At 43.0% G+C, this 26,088-nt stretch overlaps 1 protein-coding gene across 3 annotated transcripts in view; it reads right to left on the bottom strand.

The window, feature by feature from the left end:
* The window catches only part of LOC118399482 (attractin-like protein 1), a 340,601-nt gene that overhangs the window by 246,346 nt on the left and 68,167 nt on the right, over positions 1–26,088 (bottom strand). For all 3 annotated transcript variants that reach the window (XM_035795604.2, XM_035795612.2, XM_035795619.2), the window contains exons 6-12: positions 23,172–23,346; positions 22,761–22,848; positions 16,807–17,062; positions 14,024–14,207; positions 12,568–12,722; positions 6,044–6,128; positions 5,418–5,629 (exon numbers count right to left, since the gene is read on the bottom strand). In XM_035795604.2, coding sequence (XP_035651497.1) covers positions 5,418–5,629; positions 6,044–6,128; positions 12,568–12,722; positions 14,024–14,207; positions 16,807–17,062; positions 22,761–22,848; positions 23,172–23,346 — 1,155 coding nt within the window. The remainder of the gene's footprint in view (positions 1–5,417; positions 5,630–6,043; positions 6,129–12,567; positions 12,723–14,023; positions 14,208–16,806; positions 17,063–22,760; positions 22,849–23,171; positions 23,347–26,088) is intronic.

Here is a 26,088-nt window from a genome sequence, read left to right as displayed (position 1 = left end):
CAAAGAACTTGAAACTCACAACACGCTCCACTACAGCCCCGTCGATGTTAATAGGGGCCTGTTTGGCCCTCATTTTCCTATAGTCCATGATAAGCTCCTTTGTCTTGCTCACATTAAGGGAGAGGTTGTTGTCCTGGCACCACACTGCCAGGTCTCTGACCTACTCCCTATAGGCTGTCTCATCGTTGTCGGTGATCAGGCCTACTAGTTTGCTGACGCCGTTGTGTCGTCAGAAAACCGAATGATAGTGTTGGAGTCGTGCTTTTCCACACAGTTGTGGGTGAACAGGGAGTACAGGAGGGGACTAATCACGCCCCCCTGAGGGGCCCCCGTGTTGTGGATCAGCGTGGCAGATGTTGTTGTTGCATACACTCACCACCTGGGGGCGGCCCTTCAGGATCCAGTTGCAGAGGGAGGTATTTAGTCCAAGTGTCCTTAGCTTAGTGATGAGCTTTCTGGGTACTATGGTGTTGAACGCTGAGCTGAAGTCAATGAACAGCATTCTCACATAGGTGTTCCTTTTGTCCAGGTGGGAAAGGGCATGGTAGAGTGCGATTGCATCATCAGTGGATTCTATTGGGGCGGTATATTAAATGGAGAGGGTCTAGGGTTTCCGGCATGACGGTGTTTATGTGAGCCATGATACGCCTTTCAAAGCACTTCATGGCTACCGACAAGGGGGGGGGTGTAATCATTTAGGCAGGTTATCTTTGCTTTCTTGGGAACATGGACTATGAAACATGTAGGTATTACAGACTCGGCCAAAGAGAGGTTGAGAATGTCAGTGAAGACACTTTCCAGTTTGTCCGCGCATGCTTTCAGTACACGTCCTGGTAATCCATCTGGCCTTGCGGCTTTGTGAATGTTGACCTGTTTAAAGGTCTTGCTCATGTCAGCTACGGAGAGCGTGATCATGCAGTCATCTGGAACAGCTGGTGCTCTTATACATGCTTCAGTGTTGCTTGCCTCGACGCAAGCATAACAGGCCATTAGCTTGTCTGGTAGGCTCGCATCAGCTCGTGGCTGGGTTTCCCTTTGTTGTCCACAATAGTTTGCAAGCCATGCAACAAGCGACGAGCGCCAGAGTCGGTGTAGTAGGATTCAATCTTAGTCCTGTATTGAAGCTTTGCCTGTTTGAGGTTTCGTCTGAGGGCATAGCAGGATTTCTTATAAGCGTCCTGCTCCTTGAAAGAGGCAGCTCGAGCCTTTAGCTCGGTGCGGATGTTGCCTGTAATCCATGGCTTCTGGTTGGGATATGTACGTACGGTCACTGTGGGGATGATGTCGTGGATGCACTTAATGGTGAAGCAAGTGACTGAGGTGGTGTATTCCTCAATGCCATTGGATGAATCCCAGAACACATCCAGTCTGTGCTAGCAAAACAGTCCTGTAGCGTAGCATCCATTGGTAGGATAGTCTTAATCGTAGATCGGACAAAGCAGTATATCCTTTGCATTGGACTCATTAAAGAAATAATATTTATACAGTTCGAGGTGAGTAATCGCTGTTCTGATGTCCACAAGCTATTTTCGGTCATAAGAGATGGTAGCAGCAACATTATGTACAAAATGAGTTACAAACAATGTGAAAAAACAAACAAAATAGTACAGTTGGTTAGGAGTCCGTAAAACGGCAGCCATCCCCTTCGGCGCCATTGACTTAATCAAGAAAAACAAAAAATAGGGTTGACATGAAAATGCCACCTGCAACACCACCTTCTCAGTAGGAAAACAAAAAGGTAGATGGGTCAAGCTCAATATGCCTTTCATTTCTATTTGCCCTGTGGAGCCAATTTCAACTCACCCTCCATGCCAGCAGCCACTGACAAATGAACGGATAGAGAAGGACAGAGGATAAACAGTGTGATAATCTGTCATCAATTAGTCATTTAATTAGTTAATCACCGGTCCAATTCACCTCCGATAACACTCTAAAACACAATACAGGTGTTTCTGCAACCTTGTGAATGTATTTCCAACATAATTGTATTTGCCTCCGAATGGGATAATTGTGTTGGTCCTGACCTTTTGTTCCCACCACTATGTACACAGGCCTTACGAGGAATCAGAATTATTATTACTCTCAAAAAGGGTAATGATTCATACAGCACAGTATAAGAGGCAGGTAGGAACAAGAGAGTTTGATGTGAAATGAGGATTGGTTCCAACATGGACGGCTCAACTATAGAACATGTATCTAGGGTTGTGGGGTTCACAAAATTTTGTCAGCCAGTGATTGTCAAGCAAATAACTGTGGGTCTCACGGTAATTGACCGTTAATTACCATAAACACAATTAGCATCTCCTGCCTTCCACAAATAGCCTACAAGCTACTGATGCAGACCTTCGGAACATCTACATTTGAAAAAGTAATAAATCCATGTAATATAGCCTACACCTTCACAATAATTCCATAATTTATTTTAGACAGGTCTAAAGAAGCATGATATGAAGAAAATGTAGTCTATTTCAGAAGAACAGAATAGCATACTCTGAATTGTCCTTATGTTCGGTCCTGATCTGGCTATGCCAAATGGCTGTGGGCTACACTAGTTCATTTAGCAGACAAGATTTGCTTAAAATTCCATGGCATTATTTTATAGTATGAAGAATACAATTGAACAAAGCTGAATAAAATATAAATAATATTTTCTCCAAACAATTTGAGGGAGTGCGCACATGAAACAAAGAAATAGGTATTCCTATATGGTTAATTTAGAGTTATGAATGTAACTTTAGTTGTTCTACAAACGTTGGGCTATATGTTTTAATTTTTAATACATTGTAAGGCTACATGATGCGACTAATGATGATCTGAAAAAAGTAGCTTGAAAGTGTGTGCGCAAACTGTACACGCTACATCAGTCACTCATTCACAATTTGACAAGCACTTGATAATGCCTAGAATTTCACGGCGACATCCCCTTGGTGTGGCCATAATGCACCTTAAAAAACAACATGCTGTTTTATGGCCAGTGGCCGCTGTGCCCTTCTCCCTGAGTGCTGCGTGCTCCATCACGTGAACGGGTCTTTCTCACAGGCTACAAGTGAAGATCCACACATCAGAGACGCAACTGAGCGTGTCCTTATCCAATTCCGAGGTGCATGTTGAAGATATTGGAAGAAATGTCCACATTTACTTTTTTGTCAGCCAACAAGATCAGTAGGCCTAACGAACAGCAAAAGCACTAGCCTATGTCAATCTACTATCCCCCATAGTACAAAGGTCGACATTCTATTCTGTGTGAGAAATAAATATTCCAAAGATAGTTTGATAGATCCCAAATGAATACCGATAGATCCCAAATGAATACCAATAGAATAAGAATGTTTAGCTTAAAATATTGATAGACTATGAGGCTATGTCTTCACATTATAAATGCAGCAATGCGCACATGTTAGTAGGCTATTTTTTTTTTTTTTTATTTCACCTTTATTTAACCAGGTAGGCTAGTTGAGAACAAGTTCTCATTTGCAACTGCGACCTGGCCAAGATAAAGCATAGCAGTGTGAACAGACAACACAGAGTTACACATGGAGTAAACAATTAGCAAGTCAATAACACAGTAGAAAAAATGGGCAGTCTATATACAATGTGTGCAAAAGGCATGAGGAGGTAGGCGAATAATACAATTTTGCAGATTAACACTGGAGTGATAAATGATCAGATGGGCATGTACAGGTAGAGATATTGGTGTGCAAAAGAGCAGAAAAGTAAATAAATAAAAACAGTATAAAAACAGTATGGGAATGAGGTAGGTGAAAAAGGGTGAGCTATTTACCTATAGACTATGTACAGCTGCAGCGATCGGTTAGCTGCTCGGATAGCTGATGTTTGAAGTTGGAGAGGGAGATAAAAGTCTCCAACTTCAGCGATTTTTGCAATTCGTTCCAGTCACAGGCAGCAGAGTACTGGAACGAAAGGCGGCCAAATGAGGTGTTGGCTTTAGGGATGATCAGTGAGATACACCTGCTGGAGCGCGTGCTACGGATGGGTGTTGCCATCGTGACCAGTGAACTGAGATAAGGCGGAGCTTTACCTAGCATGGACTTGTAGATGACCTGGAGCCAGTGGGTCTGGCGACGAATATGTAGTGAGGGCCAGCCGACTAGAGCATACAAGTCGCAGTGGTGGGTGGTATAAGGTGCTTTAGTGACAAAACGGATGGCACTGTGATAGACTGCATCCAGTTTGCTGAGTAGAGTGTTGGAAGCCATTTTGTAGATGACATCGCCAAAGTCGAGGATCGGTAGGATAGTCAGTTTTACTAGGGTAAGCTTGGCAGCGTGAGTGAAGGAGGCTTTGTTGCGGAATAGAAAGCCGACTCTGGATTTGATTTTTGATTGGAGATGTTTGATGTGAGTCTGGAAGGAGAGTTTGCAGTCTAGCCAGACACCTAGGTACTTATAGATGTCCACATATTCAAGGTTGGAACCATCCAGGGTGGTGATGCTAGTCGGGCATGCGGGTGCAGGCAGCGATCGGTTGAAAAGCATGCATTTGGTTTTACTCGCGTTTAAGAGCAGTTGGAGGCCACGGAAGGAGTGCTGTATGGCATTGAAGCTCGTTTGGAGGTTGGATAGCACAAGCGCGAATGTTCCATTAGCAGAAAACACCATTATCAAAAGTGACCACAAATGCAATTATGCATGTGATGCTTTTATTATAAAGGTGCATTTTTATGGTGAAAATTATCTTCCCCAAACAGGCGCTGCTTATGTATGCCAGTTAGGCTCTTACAACCCTTGTAAAGCGGATTATGTGCTTAATTTGAAGTTATTTGGACACTTTAGTTGTGATACAAACCTTATTAAAACATATAGGCCTATGGGCTAGACTACATGATCTGTGCGAATATGATTTATATTTTTTATTATTTTTTCTTATGCTGGGCATCATTCACAACAGATAATATATAATTCACAAGTGATAGGTTAATTTTGTCATCCATCAGACTATTCTTGATTTAATCTTGTCGTTACATATACTAAATAATACATGTGTGAAATTTGTTTTGATTTAGAATGGACCATTATCATGCACCTGTACCGAAGCAGGGGCAGCAGATTTTTTTGTTGCATTGATGTCAGAGTGATTAGAAGGACAATAGAGTGCTGAGTACCAGGCAGTTAGCAAGTTTGGTAGACTACTAATGACCATCAGCAGCATCAGAGCTTGGAGAAGCCTAATTACCGTGACTAAAGGTTCACGTGGCATTTGACTGCCTTCATCACTCGTGACCGCCGGTGTGTCGGTAATACGGTCACCGCAACAGCCCTACATGTATCCATTAGTCAGCTAACTACCAGAGGGGGAAGCGAAACCGACCCTCCCCCATGACAAATATGCAGATAAAAATGTGTCAACACATGTATCCTATGAATACAGAATACAGAGCAATGTCATGCAACACGTACTGGTGCGTGGTGGGCAGAAGGGAGCGGGTACGCTGCCGTTGGCATGGCCGGTGTCCCAAGGGACACAGTGGTCCCTAAACCAGACACAGTGGATACCAGGGCCAGCGTTGGCACAGCGCTGCTCCTCATCGAAGGCCTGGCAGCTGGGAGGGGTGTAGACCAGCACGTCATTCAGCAGCACACCAGAGAAGCCTCCAAACACATACATGGACCTGGGGAGAGAACACGATCACACTTTATTTTGATAATCCATCTATAGATGCTCTGCAAATGGTCATACCATCAACAAACAATCTGTTGATAAGCAACTGCTTGTTAAGGTCATGGTAAGGGTTTGCGTTAGGCTAAGGGTAAGGGTTAAGGTTAGAGTTAGGGCAAGGGTTATGTTTAGGGTTAGGATAGGAGTTAAGGTTAGGGTTAGTAGATAGTTGAAATGTTACTGCTAGTCTGTAGAGCATCTACAGATGAACTATCCAAATGAAGTGTTACCGAGAACACAACGCAGGAAATACTCAGAGTACACATCATTACCAGGTAACACTGAGGAAACTGATGTCAGGAAACTGTGAGATAAAACAAACAAACAAAGTAACGGAGGGGCAATATAGTGGATGTGAGTGACTGACCCATTGCTGACAACAGAGGTGTGGCCAAAGCGGTTGACATCACGGTGGAGATCTGGCCTGGGCAGGACTTTCCATTCATCACAAGCTGAAAAGAACAAACATGCACATGATCCGTTTTTGCTTCAGTAGAAACGTGTATCAAGCAAACAACCGCAATACCCAAAATTGATACCTCCACTGCGACTCTAGACCAACTCAGTGTCCTTGAGGTTAGAGTGTCCGCCCTGAGATTGGAAGGTTGTGAATCATACCAAAGGCTGTAAAAATGGGTCCTAATGTGTCTCTGCTTAGCACTCAGCGAAGCAGTGCTAAGCAGAGCAGAAAGATTGGGGTGAAGGCCCTACAATAGACTAGCATCCTTTCCAGGGGGTTGTACTTGTACATCAAGCTGCCTCATGCTACAGAAAAGGGAGATAGGCTTCTGCCCTATGAGCTGTTCTGGTTATTTACTGCGACTCTCCCTCCACACCATACTCATACTATCACCCAAGAAACTGTGACAGGCAACCCTCTGGACTCCAGATTGAGGGGGAAAAGTTGTGTTCCTTTCCTGCTTGGATTTCATTTCAGTAGGCCTGTACCATACCACCCTACTGCACACATTGAAACACAGAATACAGTAAGTACCAGAGCCACTGAGACAGAATATCTGTGAGACCTGAGACTGGGTACACACACACACACACCACATCTGCACTGTTGCACACACACACATAATCTACAATGGAAGTGTCAACTCTACATTATTAACACGTATGAGAATCCTTTGAACAGAGGCTGTGGAGAATGGCCTGTATGAATATCATGGTCCCCTATAGGGCTGGGTGTGTCAAGCCCAGCAGTGATTAACACTGTGTGTGAGCATAGCAGAGCACTAGGGGCCATACCCTAGAAACAGGGCCATCATAAACAACTAACTGCAGCTAGAAAAGATGCCTTTTACGATTGCATAAATAACCATAATTAAAGTTGAATACACTGCAGCTGCTATTAGACAATCCTGGGGTGGTGGTGGTGGGCACACAGAGCCTTAATGGTAGTTTGATTACCAATCTCCTAGGACCCCGGTCAGGTACCGCACTGATCCGTGGGTAGGCTACAACAAGTCTACCTGGAGCAGCTCTGACAACACAGCCCACAATACAGCTAGACAATTTGTCTGTCAGTGATTATCTACCATTCTGCTCAGAGCAAACAAATAATAACATAGAGAAAATGATAGTAGGCAAAGCCGATTTCTTCACTTTGTTAATATCACGAGCCAAATCATGTTAAATTGAGAGATACAACGTTCAGTTTCCTCACTGTTAGTGGGATCCTCGGAGAGTATAAACGCCAACCTCTTAACATAATGTCTTTGAATTGTTTATTATGTGGCTGCCTCATATATGACTTCACAAACCAGTTTAACCATCCATTGATCTTGTCTGTTGGGGATTCTAGGCTGTGGTTCAGAGTAATGGCTCTAAGAGCAATCACGATCGTGTATTTTAGCATTTCATTTTACAGCTTTCTGATGCTTTACAACCCACACGTCCACTATTGCATTAATATGTAAATGTGCCATTTACCCAGATTAGTTGTCCAATATAAACTGTGCTTGGGAGTTAATTGTGCAGCCAGGTTGCAAACGACCACGCAAGTGCTTGGCTAATTGGGACCGTGTTTAAAGGGAAAGACAAGTCAACAACACCAGTCCAGATCAGAAGGCGCTGTAATCACTTCCGAAAGACCAAGTTGCTCTCTGACAGGGTCATGGTGTGATCGCATTTAAACGTCAATCATTCTAACACTCTCTCTCAGCTGATCAGACCGACGGTACTTTTTGATAGTCGCATAAGATAGAGATGTGCATAGGTGATGCAGTGGCTAAAGGGACAGACCAAAATACGTTTTTGTGACAGACCACCAGCAGTTAAATTGGAATCCTGACGTTAACACTATCTGAGGCCTACTACCTATCCTGAAGCCTGGAGCTAGAGTGAATCCATACCCCAGATATGGCCTGACAGACAGCCCATTGGGTCTTCCAACCACCTGAGGTGTACTGGAGATGGCTGGAGATGACTCTCTATAATGAAACTCACTGATACTTATCACAACGGTCCCCCTTTTTCATTTCCTCCCAGGATATTGGCAGAGGAACCATGAATAATGTACACGTAGAACGGGGGAGATGACAGGAGAATCAGCAGACCAAATCTGCACCAGAGTCGAGAGTGATGGGGAAATCAAACTCATTCAAATGGCAAACTTAATGAAATGTGTTTTTGTGGTCGGGGGCTGCTTTGAGAGACACTGTCTGGAGCTCCAATATAAACAGGTCACTCTTGTTGAAGACAGCGCTGCCAGTTGCCTTTCAGGGGGTGTGGGGACAAAACATTTTTAATTAGAGTTCATTTCCCCCAAATCTAATTAGAAGTATGAAGATGGGGTAATGAGGGGGGGGGGGGTTAAACGCAAATTAAAACTGCCATCTGTGTCGACCTGAATTAAATCTCTCGCAGAAGAAAAACACAAAAAGCTAATAACGCTCTCCCCCTCCAAGGTTAGCAGAGAAAAACAAAAACAAATTAGCGCTTAAAACCGTCTCTCAGCGTGCGTGGCGGGGCCGATAGAGAGAGGGAGCGGTAGAGTGAGGCCTCTTCCACAGGTGGAACTAATTAATTAGCTCACAGAGAGACGAGCGGAGACGAGAGGAAGTCATATCAGTCCATTAACTAATAAATGAGACTTTTAACACATTCAACTAGAGAAACCTGTTGACACATCTCATATGTACTGTAGTAGGCTACAATGTCTTTCAGCAATACTTGAGTAAGAAGCAACCTTCACTATAGCTATGTTTTGGTCTATAGTAGGTTCAGGCATGTTTTATAAGAAAAATTGCTCCATTATTATAAAAGCAATACAGAGAAAATGCCTTCCGCAAACCTGTTCTCTCTATAAGAGGCTGATAATGGAGATTGTTAATTTGGCTCTGTAATGAAATGAGTCAACAATGTCCAGTGACAACCCAGTCCTCAGGGACTATAATGAATGACAGGTCGCCAAGAGGCCATGTCTGGGCAAACACTGGCCTATATAACGGAGCTCCAATCACAGAGATTGGTTTTGCCTGGGCTTGAGTGAAGAGTCTAGACCACATTCCCCAAGCCAAGCATCAGTCTAGCCTAACACCTTGAACATAAAACAATCAGTTGCTTTCGGATCATAAAAGTGACATTGGACTTTGTATCCATTGGGAGTGGCCTACTCAAGGTGATTGGACTGGCGATTAAAATGACTAAGAATGAAAGTTGAGCAGTGACCCTCCATGACTGCTGGAGAAAGCTACAGTCATGTTCTTCAAACATCTCGTCCTTATCTGGATTTGCTACATCTTCTAATTAGCGGATAAACATTCCGCTTTAATGTATTTTCTTTCTTTGAATGCATTGCTACATCTACTACCTTAATGACTCATTGACTTAATGTTGTCTCCTCTTTCTCTCTTGCTCGTCCCAATCTTGCTATTTCTTTTGTCTCCATCGCTCTATTTGAATTCTCCATCAACCCTCCCCTGCTCTCTCAGTGCAGTAAAACTTGTGAAGGGTGGCTGGTGAACAGAGTCAGGGAAGGGCTGGCTGTCGAGATTTGAGGACGCATCCCTCTCCTCCTCCCTTGCCTCCCTCCCTGTGCTGAATGTCCTGTAATGCCCCTGCAGAGTCACTGTATTCAAAACAAATATTCATAAAAGAGCAGACGCCATCTGGCCGGCTCCCATTCTGCAGCTCTTTATGGGGCGTTAATGATCCCCACTGTATTACTGTCAGCACTGAAAGGTGAGCTGTAACTCACATCCCGAGATTTCGAGTAAAACCCCAAGTCGTCCAAACACACACACACAGGAAGGCACGCACATGTACACACCCACACATAACTCTAAACCTTTAGTACTAAACCGCCCTTTCATATCTTGCAGAGGAGAGCTTACTAACTCCAAAGAGGGCAAAATAACTTTATTTGACCAGGGGGTAATGAATAATCTATCATGAGTTGTTGCAGTGACCGTATTACCACCACACCGGCAGTCATAAGTCATGACCACAGTCAAATTCCACGTGACAGTTGAGTCACGGTTATCTCCTTTTATGCACTCTGGACATGCGTTGGTGGTACACAACTCCATAACGACCATCAGGTCACTAATGGCCTGGTACTCATGGTTCTATTGTCCCTCTAACCACTCTGACATCAATGCAAATGCAATGGAAAATCACATCAAACACTTATCATCAAAACAGCATCATGCTTTTAAAACTCATCGTTAGGCTAAATGTTTTGACCTCACTGTGATCGATCAATTTGAAGAAAGAAGTTCAACAACAGGTTGAAACTGTGTGGAAAACATGGTCAAAGCCAAACACAACGAATTGGACAGCGCTTTCTAAGGTGACAATTCATTCAAAACATTTAAGACGTTGCATGTAGAACATCCATATGCCAATAAACTGTACGTTTCGTTATGAAAACATGTTACCATCGATGTTCCCGAACAGATTTCACTTGGTTTCCCAAATTAGGTGCTGGGTAGCTGCAGAAACATGGTTGGAGAGCCCATGGCAATACAGAGTTGGGGTGAAATATGTGAGTGAAATAACTGTTCTTATAAGCCCAGACATTTCTATATGCAATCCTGTGTGAAAGAAGAGTTTTGAGGGTTGCCAATAAAAATATGAGGATCCCAGATGCTACTATATTTAGGCCTATTTCTGCTCCCCTATAAAACCAGAGTAGTCTACCTGGCATGATTTAGTTTAATGTATTTTTCCCCTGCCCCTGTTCCCACCCATTTGATAATGGGCCATTCTATATCGAAACAAATTGTACATATTAATAAAGACAATATTACATTGAGAATAGTCTGATGGGTGAAAATATGATCACTTGATGAAAGAACAGGGTGTGCTGCCTGAGCCAAGGAACAGCTTTATTTTTATTTATTTTTATTGTAATTTCTACCCCCTTTTTTATCCCAAAGCCGCACTTCTTAACACCCGCCCGCCCGCTTAACCTTAACACTGTTCAACTGACAACCAAAGTCAGCCTTCATGTGCCCGGTCCTCCACAAGGAGTCGCTAGAGTTTGATGAGCCAAGTAAAGCCCCCCGGCTAAACCCTCCATTAACCTGGACGACGCCGCGACTACCTTTCATGGACGTCTTTTTGTGTGTGACTTTTTCAAATAGTCAATAGCTATAGTGGCATTATGCAGCCCATATATGTTTTGATTTCTAATACATTCTAAGGTTTCACAACTAAATTTACCAAATAATAAATAACTCAACATAGCCACTTCATATGCGCACTCACTCGGGAATGAGAAAAATATCCTTTTTCTATTTTATTCAGCTAAGTTCAATTATATTCTTTATATATTCTTTATATATTCTCTCTATTATATTCTTACAATAAAATCATAGAGTATAAAATAATGGCACGGGAATCATAAGCATATCTTGTCTGCTAAATGAACTAGCCAATGGCATGGCGCATAGCCAAATAACATATAGTAGGCCGACTTACATTTGGTTCTTCTGAAATACACTTTCTCCATATCATAATGTTTCTTTAGACCGGTCTAAAAATAAATAATGGATTTATTTAGCGTTTTATTAAATAGATTTTTTTGTACTTTAAAAAAAATGTAGATGTTCCGAAGGTGAGCATCAGTGGCTTGTATGTGTGGAGGCCTGGAGATGCTAAACGGGTTTATGTTAATTAAAGGTCAATTACCGTGAAACCGGCAGTCATTTGCATGACAATAACCGGCTGACAAAATGCCATTACCGCCACAGCCCTAATCATGAGTGGTTATGAATAACTTTTGGTTTTTGAGCTAGTTCCACTTTTTAAAGGATGTCTACTGTCACTGTTACAATAGAACGTGATCTTCTATCTCAGGTAATTGGGGCTGTGCATTCACCCCTATGGAAAGGTATCTTAGCTTTACACTTCCACTTGACTTTCATAACAGCCTAAGGCTAATGCTGTTGTTTGTTGAGGTCAAAGGTCAGTGAACACACTTTCCCTTAGGCTGCAGAATGTCACCTGCCAGTTCTTCTTTGGTTACACTCACTGTGTGATCTGTGTGGGTCCAGGCCTGGGAGGCAACTAACAGTGGAAAATTACAAATGACTGTGGCTTTAGGGGTCAGGGGTCAACTCTGATGGGAGTGGGTGGGTGGGCGCATGCTGGTGACAATGAAGATCACATGTATGATGTCTGCATGGAGGAATGTGTGGTATTGTATGGTAGGGGGTTGGGGTTGATTATACTTGACTATGTATGTATATGTATTGAGTGTGTAACATTTATACATGTACCATATGCCTGGAGGTTGAAACCGGTAACTTGTATTTTCAGCACAAAGGTGTCAAATATAGTCAGTTCAAAACATGAGGATTGCATCATACCAAAAACAGTTGAGGAGGGGATGGTTGTTACCAATGATTTGTCTGAATGCATATGATTGGTCCTTACCTATGTCGTAGGCCAGGAAGTCAGCCGAGAAGCACTTGGCTCCGTTACTGAGGGACGTGTCATTGTGGGTGTTACCTCCAAACACCAGCAGAGCCCCATTGCTCAGCACTGCAGTGTGGAGGTACCGTGCCAGACCACTCTCTCTCAGGATCATCCTGTCAACACAAACACACATACACAGTCACCATGCTAATGTTTTAACGTGTCAATTATGAGCATGTATGTGCGTGCATGCATAAGTGTGTGCGTGCCTGTGTGCCCATCCCTGGGTGTTGATTACAGCAGTGTGTGGGCTAGTCTGGGTCATGTGGTTTATGCAAGTGAACAGTTGGTCTGAAGGTCACTCTCCATAGGCCAGGTCAAATACCCAGACAGACGTCATCCATAATGTGGCACCATGGACACACACACACAAAACTCTACAGGAATATTTCATCCTCTCCCATCTCCTCTGCTAGGGTCAAAGTGCACAGTCCCCACCGTCTGCCTAAGCATCAACTGTACTATCCATAGATACAGATAGAGTATGTAGGGGTTTACAGACTTCCTAGTTCTGAGAGGGTTTGACAACTCCAAATTCCATTTCTGCCTAAGTAGCCTCAGTGTATATTCAACCTACCGACTGTAAATAAATGGACCGATTGCAATAAACTGTGTGCTATGTCTCAACAAGCTTTGTCAAGAGGGCACATCAACTGCCTCAATAAGTTAACAGTGAATATACAACTGACATCAGACATGAAAGGCAGACAAACAGAACTCCAGTTGAGGATCAACAGAGACAGACACACACTGGCCATGCAGACAGACACTGGTCACTGTCAAACCCAAGGGATATGTGACAGTCTGGATGATGGGAAACAGAGAGACAGTGAGAGAGAGGGGGAAGATTGAAAGGGCGTACCCTCCCCTGTCGCTCATCCATCCGTCAAGGTTCAGCGGAGGCCTCCTTTCATATCACACTGTGTATACAATCTCTGCTTCACTGTGAATCTCTCTAGCTCATCCTTCTGTATCTTTCCAGTATGCTCATGTGTTTGGCGCTGAATGTCTAGGTATGTGGACATAATGAGTACCTCCTCGCAACACAATGCTGACTATTGCATTAGTGTGCTTTGACAAATCTGCCTTTCAGCTGTCCAGCACTGAGCGTCTAGACACAGTGTCTGAACACAGGCAAGACAAGCATCTCTGTGTTAAACATCTACCTAATGTAAGATGCCAAACGTCTGTACACTCGACATTTAGCAAATAAATGCATTTTGCTACTGGGGCACTGGGGAAAATAGGCTTATTTTACACAGTTTTCTCAGGACTGGTAAATTGTTACAGCCTGTGAACTTTCAAGTGATTAATGCATCTGCTGATACAAGCACAAACACAGAGAGAGACAGACAGACATGCTGACAGACAGACAAGACAGACAGACACTTTCTGCCAACCTAATAGCACTCACCAGGTCCGGGTCTGCACCTCATAGCGATACAGCTCGTCCACCAGGCCATACTTGTTGGCAGGCAGGGCCTTGTAGCCCCCATGGACATACACGCACCTGCCGGAGCTGTCATACGCACTGCTGTGGCCATAGCCACCCTGGACGATGGCCCCGTTGGTCTCAGGGACCTGCCAGGAGTTTGTCCCTGTGTGACAGAGAGGCAGAGGAGAAGTACATCTTAGTGTGAGTGGGACAACATGATTGGATCAGCTTTGAGACATATGGTATGGAAAATAAGCATCCATGCTCGTGAGTGTGCGTGCCTGGGTGTGTCAAATGAGAGTGTGTGTAAAAGGCTGACTCTGGGAGCCAGACCAAGCCAGCGGGCTGCTCCACCATGTACTTCAAGTCCCCTTGTGACAGATGGAGGGAGAGCTGGAGAGAGGGGGAGGCCACGGAGCATGTGGTACACTGAGAAGCAGACCTCACAAATCCCACAAGTGAAGGGAAATAGAGAAAGTGAGAAGTAGATAATGAGGGAAGGTCAAACAGTTTACTGACAGTTTGTCAGGTGAGCTCTTTTTACAAACTATTTCCTTCTTCCTTTCACTTATAGAAAGTCACCTAAAAGGTAGACTCAACTTTCTAAATGGTGACACAACTCTCTAAATTTGATGAAATATCACAATATCCATAGTGCTCCAAATAAAACTAATTATCGGAAAAAAACTGTTTGAGGGGGGACTAGTTTGAGATGGAGAGGGAGGGATAGGGGAGAGATATATGAGGGAGGGAGAGGTAAGGGGAGGGGAGAGAGATGAGGGGCAGGGAGAGAGGGAGGTAATAAAGTGAGTTTCCTGTAGAACTCAGGCACATTAATTATCTTCTTCTCCTAGAAGGTCTTGCCTAGGTGCCACCTCCTCTTAATGACCAGAGAGCCATCAGGTGTTTTTTGTGTGCTATTGGAGGTACTCGAGGACTGGAGTACCCAACACTGTAGATGTCCCCTCCCTTCCTCTTAAACTCTCTCCACAGTCTTTAATGTGACTGGGCTGCAGTGAGCCCAGTCCAGCCTTTAAATCTCCTATAGGCTGAAATGCTTCGTAATGCAGGCATTCACCTGATTGTTACTCCTCAAAACACTGTAGCTTAGCGCCATCTGCTGGTATGAAAACCTAGGCGTTCAACAGTGGTCACCAGCTCTGGTCAAAGGACCTTGACGCTAAGGCAGTCAAGAGGATAACCTTATTTGATGCAGAAAAGGATGTTCATATGATAGGGAAGATCTACAAAACCTTGCAGAGGGCATATCCAACAGACAATATCTTAGAAAATAATATAAACTAATATAAACTAACCAAGACTTAAAAATAACTGATGCTGGCACATGATGGAGGGAAAGTTGGAGCATAACTAACAAAATTACAGTTAATTTGAAATGTAAACTTAAACCACTATAAGCTAATGTATATAATTTATTATACAAGAGACAACATTCAAACATTCTACAGCACAACAGCAGAGTCGTGTCTTAAGTGTAAAACTAATAATGACTCAATAATCCAAGCTTTCTGGGAATGCTATAAATTCCGGAAGTTGTGGGCGGAGCTAGAAAGTTGGCTGTCAGAAGTATTACAATGTAAACATGCTTTTAATCCGTCTGTCTAAGTATTTGGAGACATGGCATTTGGGGGTGTAGTGAGACACCCGATTGGTTAGACGATTCTCTACTTATCAATCGTCTTGAAAAAACGTATACTAAAAACTTGGAAATCAATCATAAGCCATCATTAGCAAAAATGGAAAAAAAATCTAATGATTTATTATTTAAATATTGAAAATGCATGGGCTACGGAGAGAAACAGAATGGTTCCGTTTCAGGCCATATGGAGGAAAGTGATAAGTGAGCTGGAGATGGGGGTGTGTGCTAGTGGATCTGGGCAGGTGTGATGTAGTTGATGTTTGTATGATGTTGTCATTTGTATGTGTATGTTGTATATTGTTAATAAATTACCAAATTCAATCTTACAAAAAATATCAAAAAGATACTGTGAGATACTGTGGGGTGTATACGTGTCTGTATATAGACAGTAAGTGTACTTGCCATCATAAGAATAAGACTGCCACAGAGTACTATGCAGGTAATGGTGCTACAAAAGTGTTTTTTAATGGGAAAAGAGAGTTATCTTGGTAAACATTAAAGACCCTGAGCCTTCCATAAATAGATGAGTGACAGCAGCACCCAAAGATGACCCCAACAACAACAACTAATCGTTGAGCACCATGAAATGAACACAACGTTGTTGAGGTCATCTGCGGATGTTGATGTCTCCTTGCCTATTTTGGAATGCTCCGAAATCTGCCTACATGTGGAATGTAAATCATTCATGGTAGCCTAGTGGTTAGAGCGTTGGACTAGTAACCGGAAGGTTGCAAGTTCAAACCCCCGAGCTGACAAGGTACAAATCTGCCGTTCTGCCCCTGAACAGGCAGTTAACCCACTGTTCCTAGGCCGTCATTGAAAATAAGAATTTGTTCTTAACTGACTTGCGTGGTTAAAGATAAAATAAAAATGGGGATTATTCATCATGGCTGTTAACCCCACTTAACAACCCAATTCTCTGATTCTCTTGGCTCAGATATATAGCAGGCTAATGGAGGGTGGACTGATTGATTAACGTCAGACTGAGACAAATCAATTGGTTAAGAAGACAGACAAGAGAGATCAATGGATGAATAGATGGAGGGACAGACTTCATTCACTCCTTCATTTGATTCATCCATACATCCATTATTGGACCTACTGATGTTGTACTCCTGCACTTTGCTGATGTAGCTGTAGATGGGTGAGTAGCCGAAAATGATCACCATCACCAGGTCCCCATTGGTCAGCTCAGTCAGGTGGGCGGAGTGTCCCTCCACGGCGTAGGGCTGTCCCTGGACCAGGCTGCTCGGGGTCCTCAGGGACCAAGTTCGACTAGGGATGTTAAAGACCCACAGCTCATCTGTCACGTTGCCTGAACCGGCCTCCAGCTTCCCCCCATACATGTAGATGTCGTCCTGAGGAGGGGGGCAAACATCAGAGACATGAGATGACAGAGAATATGTGTTAGAGATTGGTGTTTATATTTGTAAAGACAGACTAGATTAAAGGGGTTTCTATCACCGACTGCCCTCGACAATATGTCTGCTCTGTGCATGCTTGTGTTCAGTATGAGAAGAAGGCGCGACAGTGTGTGTGTGTGTGTCTAATTGAGCTGCAGGACCTTGAGCTTCTCCATAGTGTGTATCAGTTCTGCCAGAGTGGGAGCTGGACCCCAAATACACCCCCAAATACACACACTTGGTATAGCTACGTTGCACCGTGAACACCAACAATCAATAAGAAAGACGGCTGCTATAGCCTCACACGGCAGTCAACCACTGAATCACCTGATACTACAGATAACAATCAACTACCTTAACCTGATAGTTATGCAACTAAAGGCTTTTAGAGTATATGCAACTAAAAACCTACTACAGCTATTGCAGTGATCTAAGCTAGCAATACAGTCATACATGCTATGGCATGCTGTTTTTACAGTGCAGACTACCACGCTACTGCAACTCTCCATTTCCTAACCATAAAGCAACATATTGTACTGTACAGTCAACCTAGAGGAGCTCCACCATCACAGAAACAAAGAAGGGAACATCCTAGCACAGGTGATACACTGTGTTGCTACACAGCACGGGGCCAATTATACCGTATCCCTGGCCACAAACACATCCCACCAGGGAACCAACTGCCTTAAGCGCCTCAATGTATTTTCTGTCAAGGAAATCTGCTTATCTTACTTGTAAATTACCTCAGCACGCACTGCAGCACCCACCTGAAACACATTTCACTAATCTCGGAAAAACAGAACTAAAATCTTGCATAATTGTGTAAAATGCTTAAGTAAGTTCTGGGGAGAGATGTGAGGAGAAAGATATTAACACGAAAGATACTATGCAAGAATCAGGCTAGTCTATGAGCCAAACGTCCCCTCCCCTTCCGAAACTCGAAAGATGCGAGCACCTGCGAAATCATGATTTGTCCAAATGATCAGTGCCGAAGAATCAGCGTACCGGAACAAAGTTCCTCGTTAGTCGTCGCATTCCCACAGCCTGTTGACAGAGCCTAATACCATTCATTTTACATGCCTCTGTCCACGAGAGATTACTCTCTCACACTCGCAAGGTCTGAGTCCTGTAGTAGAAGCAGAGGGGGAGGAAGAGGAGTGCACAAAACACACAACCAAACACACACTCCAACACACAATTGGTAATCACAACCGGCTGGAGGGGGTTTTAACCATGGCATCACCAGCTGAGCAGCAACCACCACGCTTCTGTTTCTACCACGCCTCCCTCGGAAGCTCAATTTCCGACAAAGTGGGACTTTTATTGAAGCTGACATTTTTTATTTGTGAATACAAAATGTGAATGCCAAGCAGGGGATGTTATATAAACGATATGATCTGAATGCACGCGTAATGACAAGCTATTGCTTCGGTCGGTATTATAAAATCGATAATGGGCAAGAGCGACGGCCTATATTCCTAGCAGCGACAGATGCTTACGGTAATCTCTCAATCCTTAGAGGGGAGATAGAAAAGAATTACATATTTCAGGGTAGATGGAGGACTCTTGAATTATAGACGTGAGGGGGATGGTGTGTATGGAGGGGAGAGAGTAGGGGGGTGTGTGTGTGTGTGTGTGTGTGTGTGTGTGTGTGTGTGTGTGTGTGTGTGTGTGTGTGTGTGTGTGTGTGTGTGTGTGTGTGTGTGTGTGTGTGTGTGTGTGTGTGTGTGTGTGTGTATAAACAACAACATGCATGGTCACACCCACACATGCTCTTCTCCCTGACTCTGAAAGTCTATACTCATGTTCCTGTCTCTCAACTCCAGGTTTGTTGGCTTGATTTCTGTGCTGCACTAGTTCGTAGGTGTCCATTTATATGCTAATTGTGGATTGCTCCTTTCCGTATTTGGGGCCGGTGGCTGAAGAACAGCGGTCAAACAGGGCTCTTCACACCCACAGAGGAAATGAATAGAGTGAAGCACAGGGAGTTAGACAGGTACAACTAAATACGTCTCTACTGCCATAATGTCTAATATAGAGACGTCTCCTCCATTTCCCGGAAAGTTTTCTGTTTTTGATTAATTGACACCTGGAGACACCAGTGGTGCAGGTACACCACTGTGACTAAGAAAGGAACACTTGATGGGCTAAGTGTGTTCAAAGCAAGCACATGAATGGAACATGTGAAAGATAGGGGTATAGTGAAGAAGTTGGCACACAGCCATGACTGTCCACACATGCACACACTCACAGCTTTCAAGGAGTAGTCATACCCCTTTACTTATTCCAAATGTTGTGTTACAGCCTGAATTCAAAATGGATAGAATATATGTTCTTTCTCAACCATCTACACACAATAACCAATAATGACAAAGTGAAAACATGCTTTTAGAAATGTTTGCACAAATCCAGAAATAGTATTCACACCAGAGTCAAAACTTTGACGGTGATAGGCCTATCGAACAGCATTGTTTTACAAAGTAAAACAAGAGAGATAAGCTTTTGGCAAGAGTGCATCGGCCATCGCCGGTGAGTGAGCTGCGCACCATTGGGTGAGTCAGTGAATCTGGAAAGCTTTTTTAGGACTATAATATGTGTGTCTCCACACGACTAGGCCTAGGCTATTGATGGATTCAAGAGACAAGGTTGTTTTTATTGATCTCAGATTCTTAGTTTGTCAGTGTCAAAGTAGCCTGTCCTTTCGATAATTTGTGAGGCATTAAACAGCCATTTCTGAGCTACTGGATACGGCGTGCCTGGCACCAACAATCATACCTTCTGTGGTCCTTCTGTAGCTCAGTTGGTAGAGCATGGCGCTTGTAACGCCAGGGTAGTGGGTTCGATTCCCGGGACCACCCATACGTAGAATGTATGCACACATGACTGTAAGTCGCTTTGGATAAAAGCGTCTGCTAAATGGCATATATTATTATATATTATACCTACGGTGGGGCAGTCATGACATTTTGTCAGCCGGTAATTGTCACGCAAATGACTGCCGGTCTCATGGTAATCGACCGTTAATTAACATCAACATGTTTATCATCTCCGGACTTCTATATAAGCTGATGATGTGCGCCTTCGGCACATCTACATTTAAAGAAGTCTAATAAATCAATTTAATACAGCCTCAACTATCAGAATAGTATCCACTATTTATGTATTTGTGAAAAGGCCTATAAACCTGGGAATGTCTTCGAAATCAAAACATATGGGTTTCATGATGGGACTCTATATTTTGCAACCTTGAAAAGGTTGCAAAAAAAAAAAAGGCATGCGCTCAAATGCATTGCCGCTCAGCTTGTGTGGCAAGCAAGTTAGCAATATCTAATCAGTGGACGATGGAATTAAAATGACAGAATTCAAAATGAAATGATAAAGAAAGGCTACAGCGACCAAAAGCCAACAGGTACACACTATGCCTCCACTCCCTAATAACCTACAGATCCTCCCTCTGTGCCTCGCTCTCTCGCTCTCTCTTTCTGGCTTCAATTTAATAAAGTAGTAAAAACAATTGGCTTTCAGATCTTCCCTTACGGGGATCCGACCGGTTGTTCTTTAGGTACTTTCAAAATGGTTTTTTGAAATGAATTCATGCATATTGGGTCCGAGGCTCCCTTTTGGAGCCATCACCATTTGTCCTCATCATTCATATTATTCTAATTCCAGAGAGCACTGAGTACCAGGCCATTAGCGGGGGCCGTTAGCAAGTTTGGTAGTCTACCCATCAGCGCCATTCATTTGCAGTTTTGGATAGGATTGGTCACGGGTTGGTGTACCTAATAAACTGGCCTCTGAGTGTACAATTATCTGTAAGGTACCTCAGTCGAGCAGTGAATTTCAAAGACAGATTTAACCACAAAGACCAGGTAGGCTTTCCAATGCCTTGCACCTATTGGTAGATTGGTAAAAACAAATCATTTAAAAACAGACAATGAATATCTCTTTGAGCATGGGGAAGTTATTCATTAGACTTTGGATGGTGTATCAATACACCCAGTTACTACAAAGATACAGATGTCCTTCCAAACTCAGTTGCTGGAGAGGAAGGAAACCGCTCAGGGATTTCACCATGAGGCCAATGGTGACATTAAAACAGTTACAGAGTTTAATGGCTGTGATAGGAGAAAACAGGATGGATCAACCACATTGTAGTTAATGCACAATACTAACCTAATTGACAGAGTGACATAATAAAAAGTATGCTTTTTGGAGATTAATTAACCTTTCAGCTGGTTAATAACCTAAAGTAAAAGGCCAAATGTTTACTGGAGTTGCTATTAAAGATTAATGGGCAAATGTTGATCCAGGTGTGGAAAGACTCACAGCTGTAATCGCAGCCAAAGGTGATTCAACAAATGATTGACTCAGGGATACTTATGTCAATGAGATATTTAAGTTTTTAACTTTCAATACATTTTCAAAAATGTCTAAAAACATATTCTCACTTTTCCGTGATTGGGCATTGTGTGTAGATGGGTGAACACACAAATATATTTCATCCATTCCTACTTATATCAGCACACTCGTTACAACATAATCGGTACGTAACTTCTATTCAATCAAATAAGTCATAACAGGTCTTCTCATTGACCTCCATACAAAAATTCCACGCTGGGTAAGCGAGAAAAAAAAATGAAAGAATGCCGCTTGCTGGAGAAGACAGAATTTGGGCCCAGTTATCTCTCTCGCTTCGCGCCTTCCTCTGTCTGAACTCATGGCTGTTTTACTCTACAATAAAAATATCAACCTCTGTCCCAAACACAGACTGCAGCTTAGGCTAGCTCTAAAACCGGTAAGTGGAAGTATGTTAATATGTGGAACCTTTAGTATGTGCAGCTTTTTTTAACGACAAAACAATTAGTGAGGTCTTCCTTGGAGGTACCATTTTAAAGCATTCTAAACTGCAAGTAATGTAGTGAGTCGTTCCAAAATAAACTTCTCAGCCTTTCTAGCCATAACCTTTGAGCTGTAAATACTACTCCCAATCAACTCACGTAAGCAAAGCTGAATCGCCTTAGGTCAGCAATCATAGTAAGACATCAAATATAAAATCAAGTTTAGTAGTAAAGGAAGAGTTTAATGTCACACATACATGCCAGAGGCAGCCTTTCTATTTAACAGGGAGGGTCATTCAGACAGACTCCTATAGTTTCAAGGGGAGAAGAGGCAGAGCAGGCCTTTTAAACGTGGTCATGCTTGTTTCCCCTAGTGAGACAAAGTGTCAGTTAGCCGAAGCAAAGCCTGCAGCCCTTCTGCTCTCTGACAAACCCTGAGGTCCCCACATAAATCTTACTGCAATGTTATCTCTACTCAGACCCAGGGAGGCAATCCTCTTAGCTCCCTCACCCAACACACAGAGAGAGAGAGAGAGAGAGAGAGAGAGAGAGAGAGAGAGAGAGAGAGAGAGAGAGAGAGAGAGAGAGAGAGAGAGAGAGAGACAGAGACAGAGAGAACCCTATATAAAAGGTACACAGTTTATGTGTGAAGGAGAGAGAAAACCCCAGAGAAACAGAAAGAGTCGGAGAGAGAACCCTACAGTATATAGATGTATAGAGCCCTATATAGGTGTATGGTATCAGTTGATGTCAGAAAGCTAAATGGAAGGAACACATCCACCCTGATAGTGGGCTGTGACCATTAGCTGCTTTACCTGGTAGAGAGCCAGAGAATGGCCATATCTCTGCAGAGGACCACTATTGATTGGCACCACATCCCAAGTGCTGCTCTCCATATTATAACTGCAGAGAGGGGGAAAAAGAGTCAGGCCTGGGAACATTCAACAAATAGATAGATAGAGTGGAGGGAGAAGTTAGTGATACAGAGAGATATTACAGGGAAAGGGAGACAAAGAGAGATGAAGTAGTCGAGATGAGAGAGAGAGAGAGACAGAGAGTTTTGGAGCAAAATACCCACAGAGAGAAGGCAAAAGACAGGAAGGAGAGAGACACATATAGAAGAGGTAAATAGACACAGAGAGATGAAGAGAAAGAGGGGGAAAGACAGACAGGCACACAGCCAGAAAGACAGACAGTTCCAGGCCTCTCTTCAGTCAGTGCCTTACTTGAGCACCATGTGGAAGGAGCTGTAGTTGAAGGTGTATCCTCCAATGACCCACATGAGTTTCCCGTGGACCACAGTCTTATGGGAGGCCCTGCCCAGAGACTGTCCGAAGGGCTTGACGTTGGGCATCACCCAATAAGACTCTGTGGATGGTACTGACAGAGCACAGTCTGGACCTGGAGAGGATGACAACACATGACTCAAACACATGACAAATACCTACAAATACATGAGGTGTGTTTGTAGCGAAAGAGTCATCAAAAACACTTCAATACACAGCACCACAGCACCACCTGCTGGTGAAGGGCCTGATAACACAGCCTATGTCATGAGGGGGGTCAGCCATGATGGTGAAGACCTCACATGCTAACAGGACCCCACCACCCAGAGGCCAACTGGTGGCAGAACCATTAGGGGTTTTAATCAGGAGGGAGGGACTGATTCATCAAACCCAATTTTGAGAAGTACCGATGATATTGGCCTCTGTTGGCCTCTATTAGAGTGGGGGACAGACAGTGGAATGGGTGGATGTGATCGGGTCTATGGGCCAGCATGCTGTCTAACCCAATACATCAGTGGAGAAAACCTCATTAGTGTATTATAATCAATGACCAGCAACTAGTAAAATAGCAGTGGCACCGGCTCTGTCTCATTGAGAGGTGCTCGGTTGGTTCTACTGTAAGGATGAAGTATTATGTTGTATGTTGTATTTATTTGCACCAAGGAAAATAAGTGAAAGACAAAACAGTACAGATAATACAGGTGAGGTTGTAAGCCCAAAAGGCTTGTGATGAACCACACCACAGGTAAAAGTACAAAAGTGTGTTCAATCAGTTAAACAAAGCATATTAATTATAATTATATATTATATAGTCAGTATACCATGTTTGATTGATTGAGTGTGTATGAGAAAGAGAGAGAGAGAGATAAAGAGAGATAGGATACATGGAGGGGATTATTGGGTAGTTTGGTTCATCAGGCTGACCCCCAGACTTCGCTTGAAGTTATTGAGGGATGATGAGGTTTTGGCAAAGTAAAGATAAGAATTCCAGAGTGTGGTACCTCTGTATCTGATAGAGAATTGACTATGTGAGGTGCGCAGGTGGGGAGGGTGAAAGTTATCGCAGTGTCTTGTGTCATATAGATGGATTTCAGAAAGAACCTGGAAGAATCCATTGAAGGGTTTAAGTAAACTGTCTGGGAAGTATGAGTGTTTGAAGATGAAAGTAGATGAAAGTGCATAATTGGGGTACATTAATGTCATAATTAGACAATATAGTGAGTTTCTTAAACAAAGGTGCAGGTGGAGCCAGGTAATTAGAGAGGTGGCTAGTCTTTTGTATGATGAGTAAATTGTGTAGGAAGGAGGCATATGTACTGGCCCAGGCAATACTACAGTAAATGAGATATCGGTATAGAGTTAGGAAGTAAGCCTGATGAACCAAACCACTAATCTTTCTGATGATAACAACAGATTTCATCACTTTGCTGCTGTCACGTCCTGACCTTAGTTCCTTTTTTATGTCTCTATTTTGCTTTGGTCAGGGCGTGAGTTGGGGTGGGCATTCTATGTTTTTCATTCTGTTTTGTTCTGTGTGTTGTATTTCTATGTGTTTGGCCTGGTATGGTTCCCAATCAGAGGCAGCTGTCAATCGTTGTCTCTGATTGAGAACCATACTTAGATAGCCTGTTCCCACCTGTGTTTGTGGGTAGTTGTTTTCTGTTTTTGTATTCTGTACCAGACAGAACTGTTTGTTGTTTTTCCATTCAGTGTTCAATTCAGAATTTTAAATGACGGCCTAGGAACAGTGGGTTAACTGCCTTGTTCAGGGGCAGAACGACATATTTTTACCTTGTCAGCTTGGCGATTCGATCTTGCGACCTTTCGGTTACTAGTCTGACGCTATAACCACTAGGCTACCCTGCTGCCCCAATGCTTGGCATTCAAGCCAAAGAGTTCAATCAGACCAGAGAATCTTGTTTCGTATGGTCTGAGTCCTTTAGGTGCCTTTTGGCAAACATCAAGCGGGCTGTCATGTGCCTTTTTACTGGCTTTTGTCTGGCCACTCTACCATAAAGGCCTGATTGGTGGAGTGCTGCAGAGATGGTTGTTCTTCTGGAAGGTTCTCCCATCTCCACAGAGAAACTCTGTGGAGGTGGGAGAATGCCGAGAGAATGCCAAGAGTGTGCAAAGGTGTCGTCAAGATAAAGGCTGGCTACTTTGAAGAATCTCAAATATAAAATATTTTTTGATTTTAACACTTTTTTTTGGTTACTACATGATTCAATATATGTTATTTCATAGTTGTGATGTCGTCACTATTATTCTACAATGTCGAAAATAGTACAAATAAAAACCTTTTTTTTTAAAACAAACTTGAATGAGTAAGTGTGTCCAATATTTTTTTTTAGAAAGTAATATTTCATGATCAACCGTGTCAAACAATTTGGATAAATCTAAAAAGATGCCAAGAGCGTATTCATTGTTAAGGTCTGTACAGATTTTATCCACAAGTTGCAAAAGGGCCATATCTGTGGCGTAGTTTTTACAAAAACCATATTGGTGTTCAATAGTGTTGAATTAAATATTTGAACATTCTCTTATACAGCTATTTTTTTTAGGATTTAAAAAAACATGGTAGTCCAGATATATAGATGTTTTTAATTTGTCAAAGTTATTGGATCCTCAGATTTATAGCGGGGGATAACTTTGGCAATTTCCTAATCTTTAGGTACAATACCAGATTTGGTAAAGATATACTTTTGAGGTTCTGTAATCAAGGAAGACACTGATTTCACCAAAGAGGCACCAATGCTGATATCTTTAAGTTACCAATTACCTCCATTACATCAGGAGGATCAAACTGAAGCAGAGAAGGGAAATGTCCCTTCATGTTATCGAAGGGATTTCCATCAGT

This window comes from Oncorhynchus keta, chromosome 2 (assembly GCF_023373465.1).
Source record: "Oncorhynchus keta strain PuntledgeMale-10-30-2019 chromosome 2, Oket_V2, whole genome shotgun sequence".
Taxonomy (NCBI): Eukaryota; Metazoa; Chordata; class Actinopteri; order Salmoniformes; family Salmonidae; genus Oncorhynchus; species Oncorhynchus keta.
The sequence above is the reverse complement of the archived record's forward strand: the minus strand, read 5'-3'. Positions and strand labels throughout refer to the sequence as shown.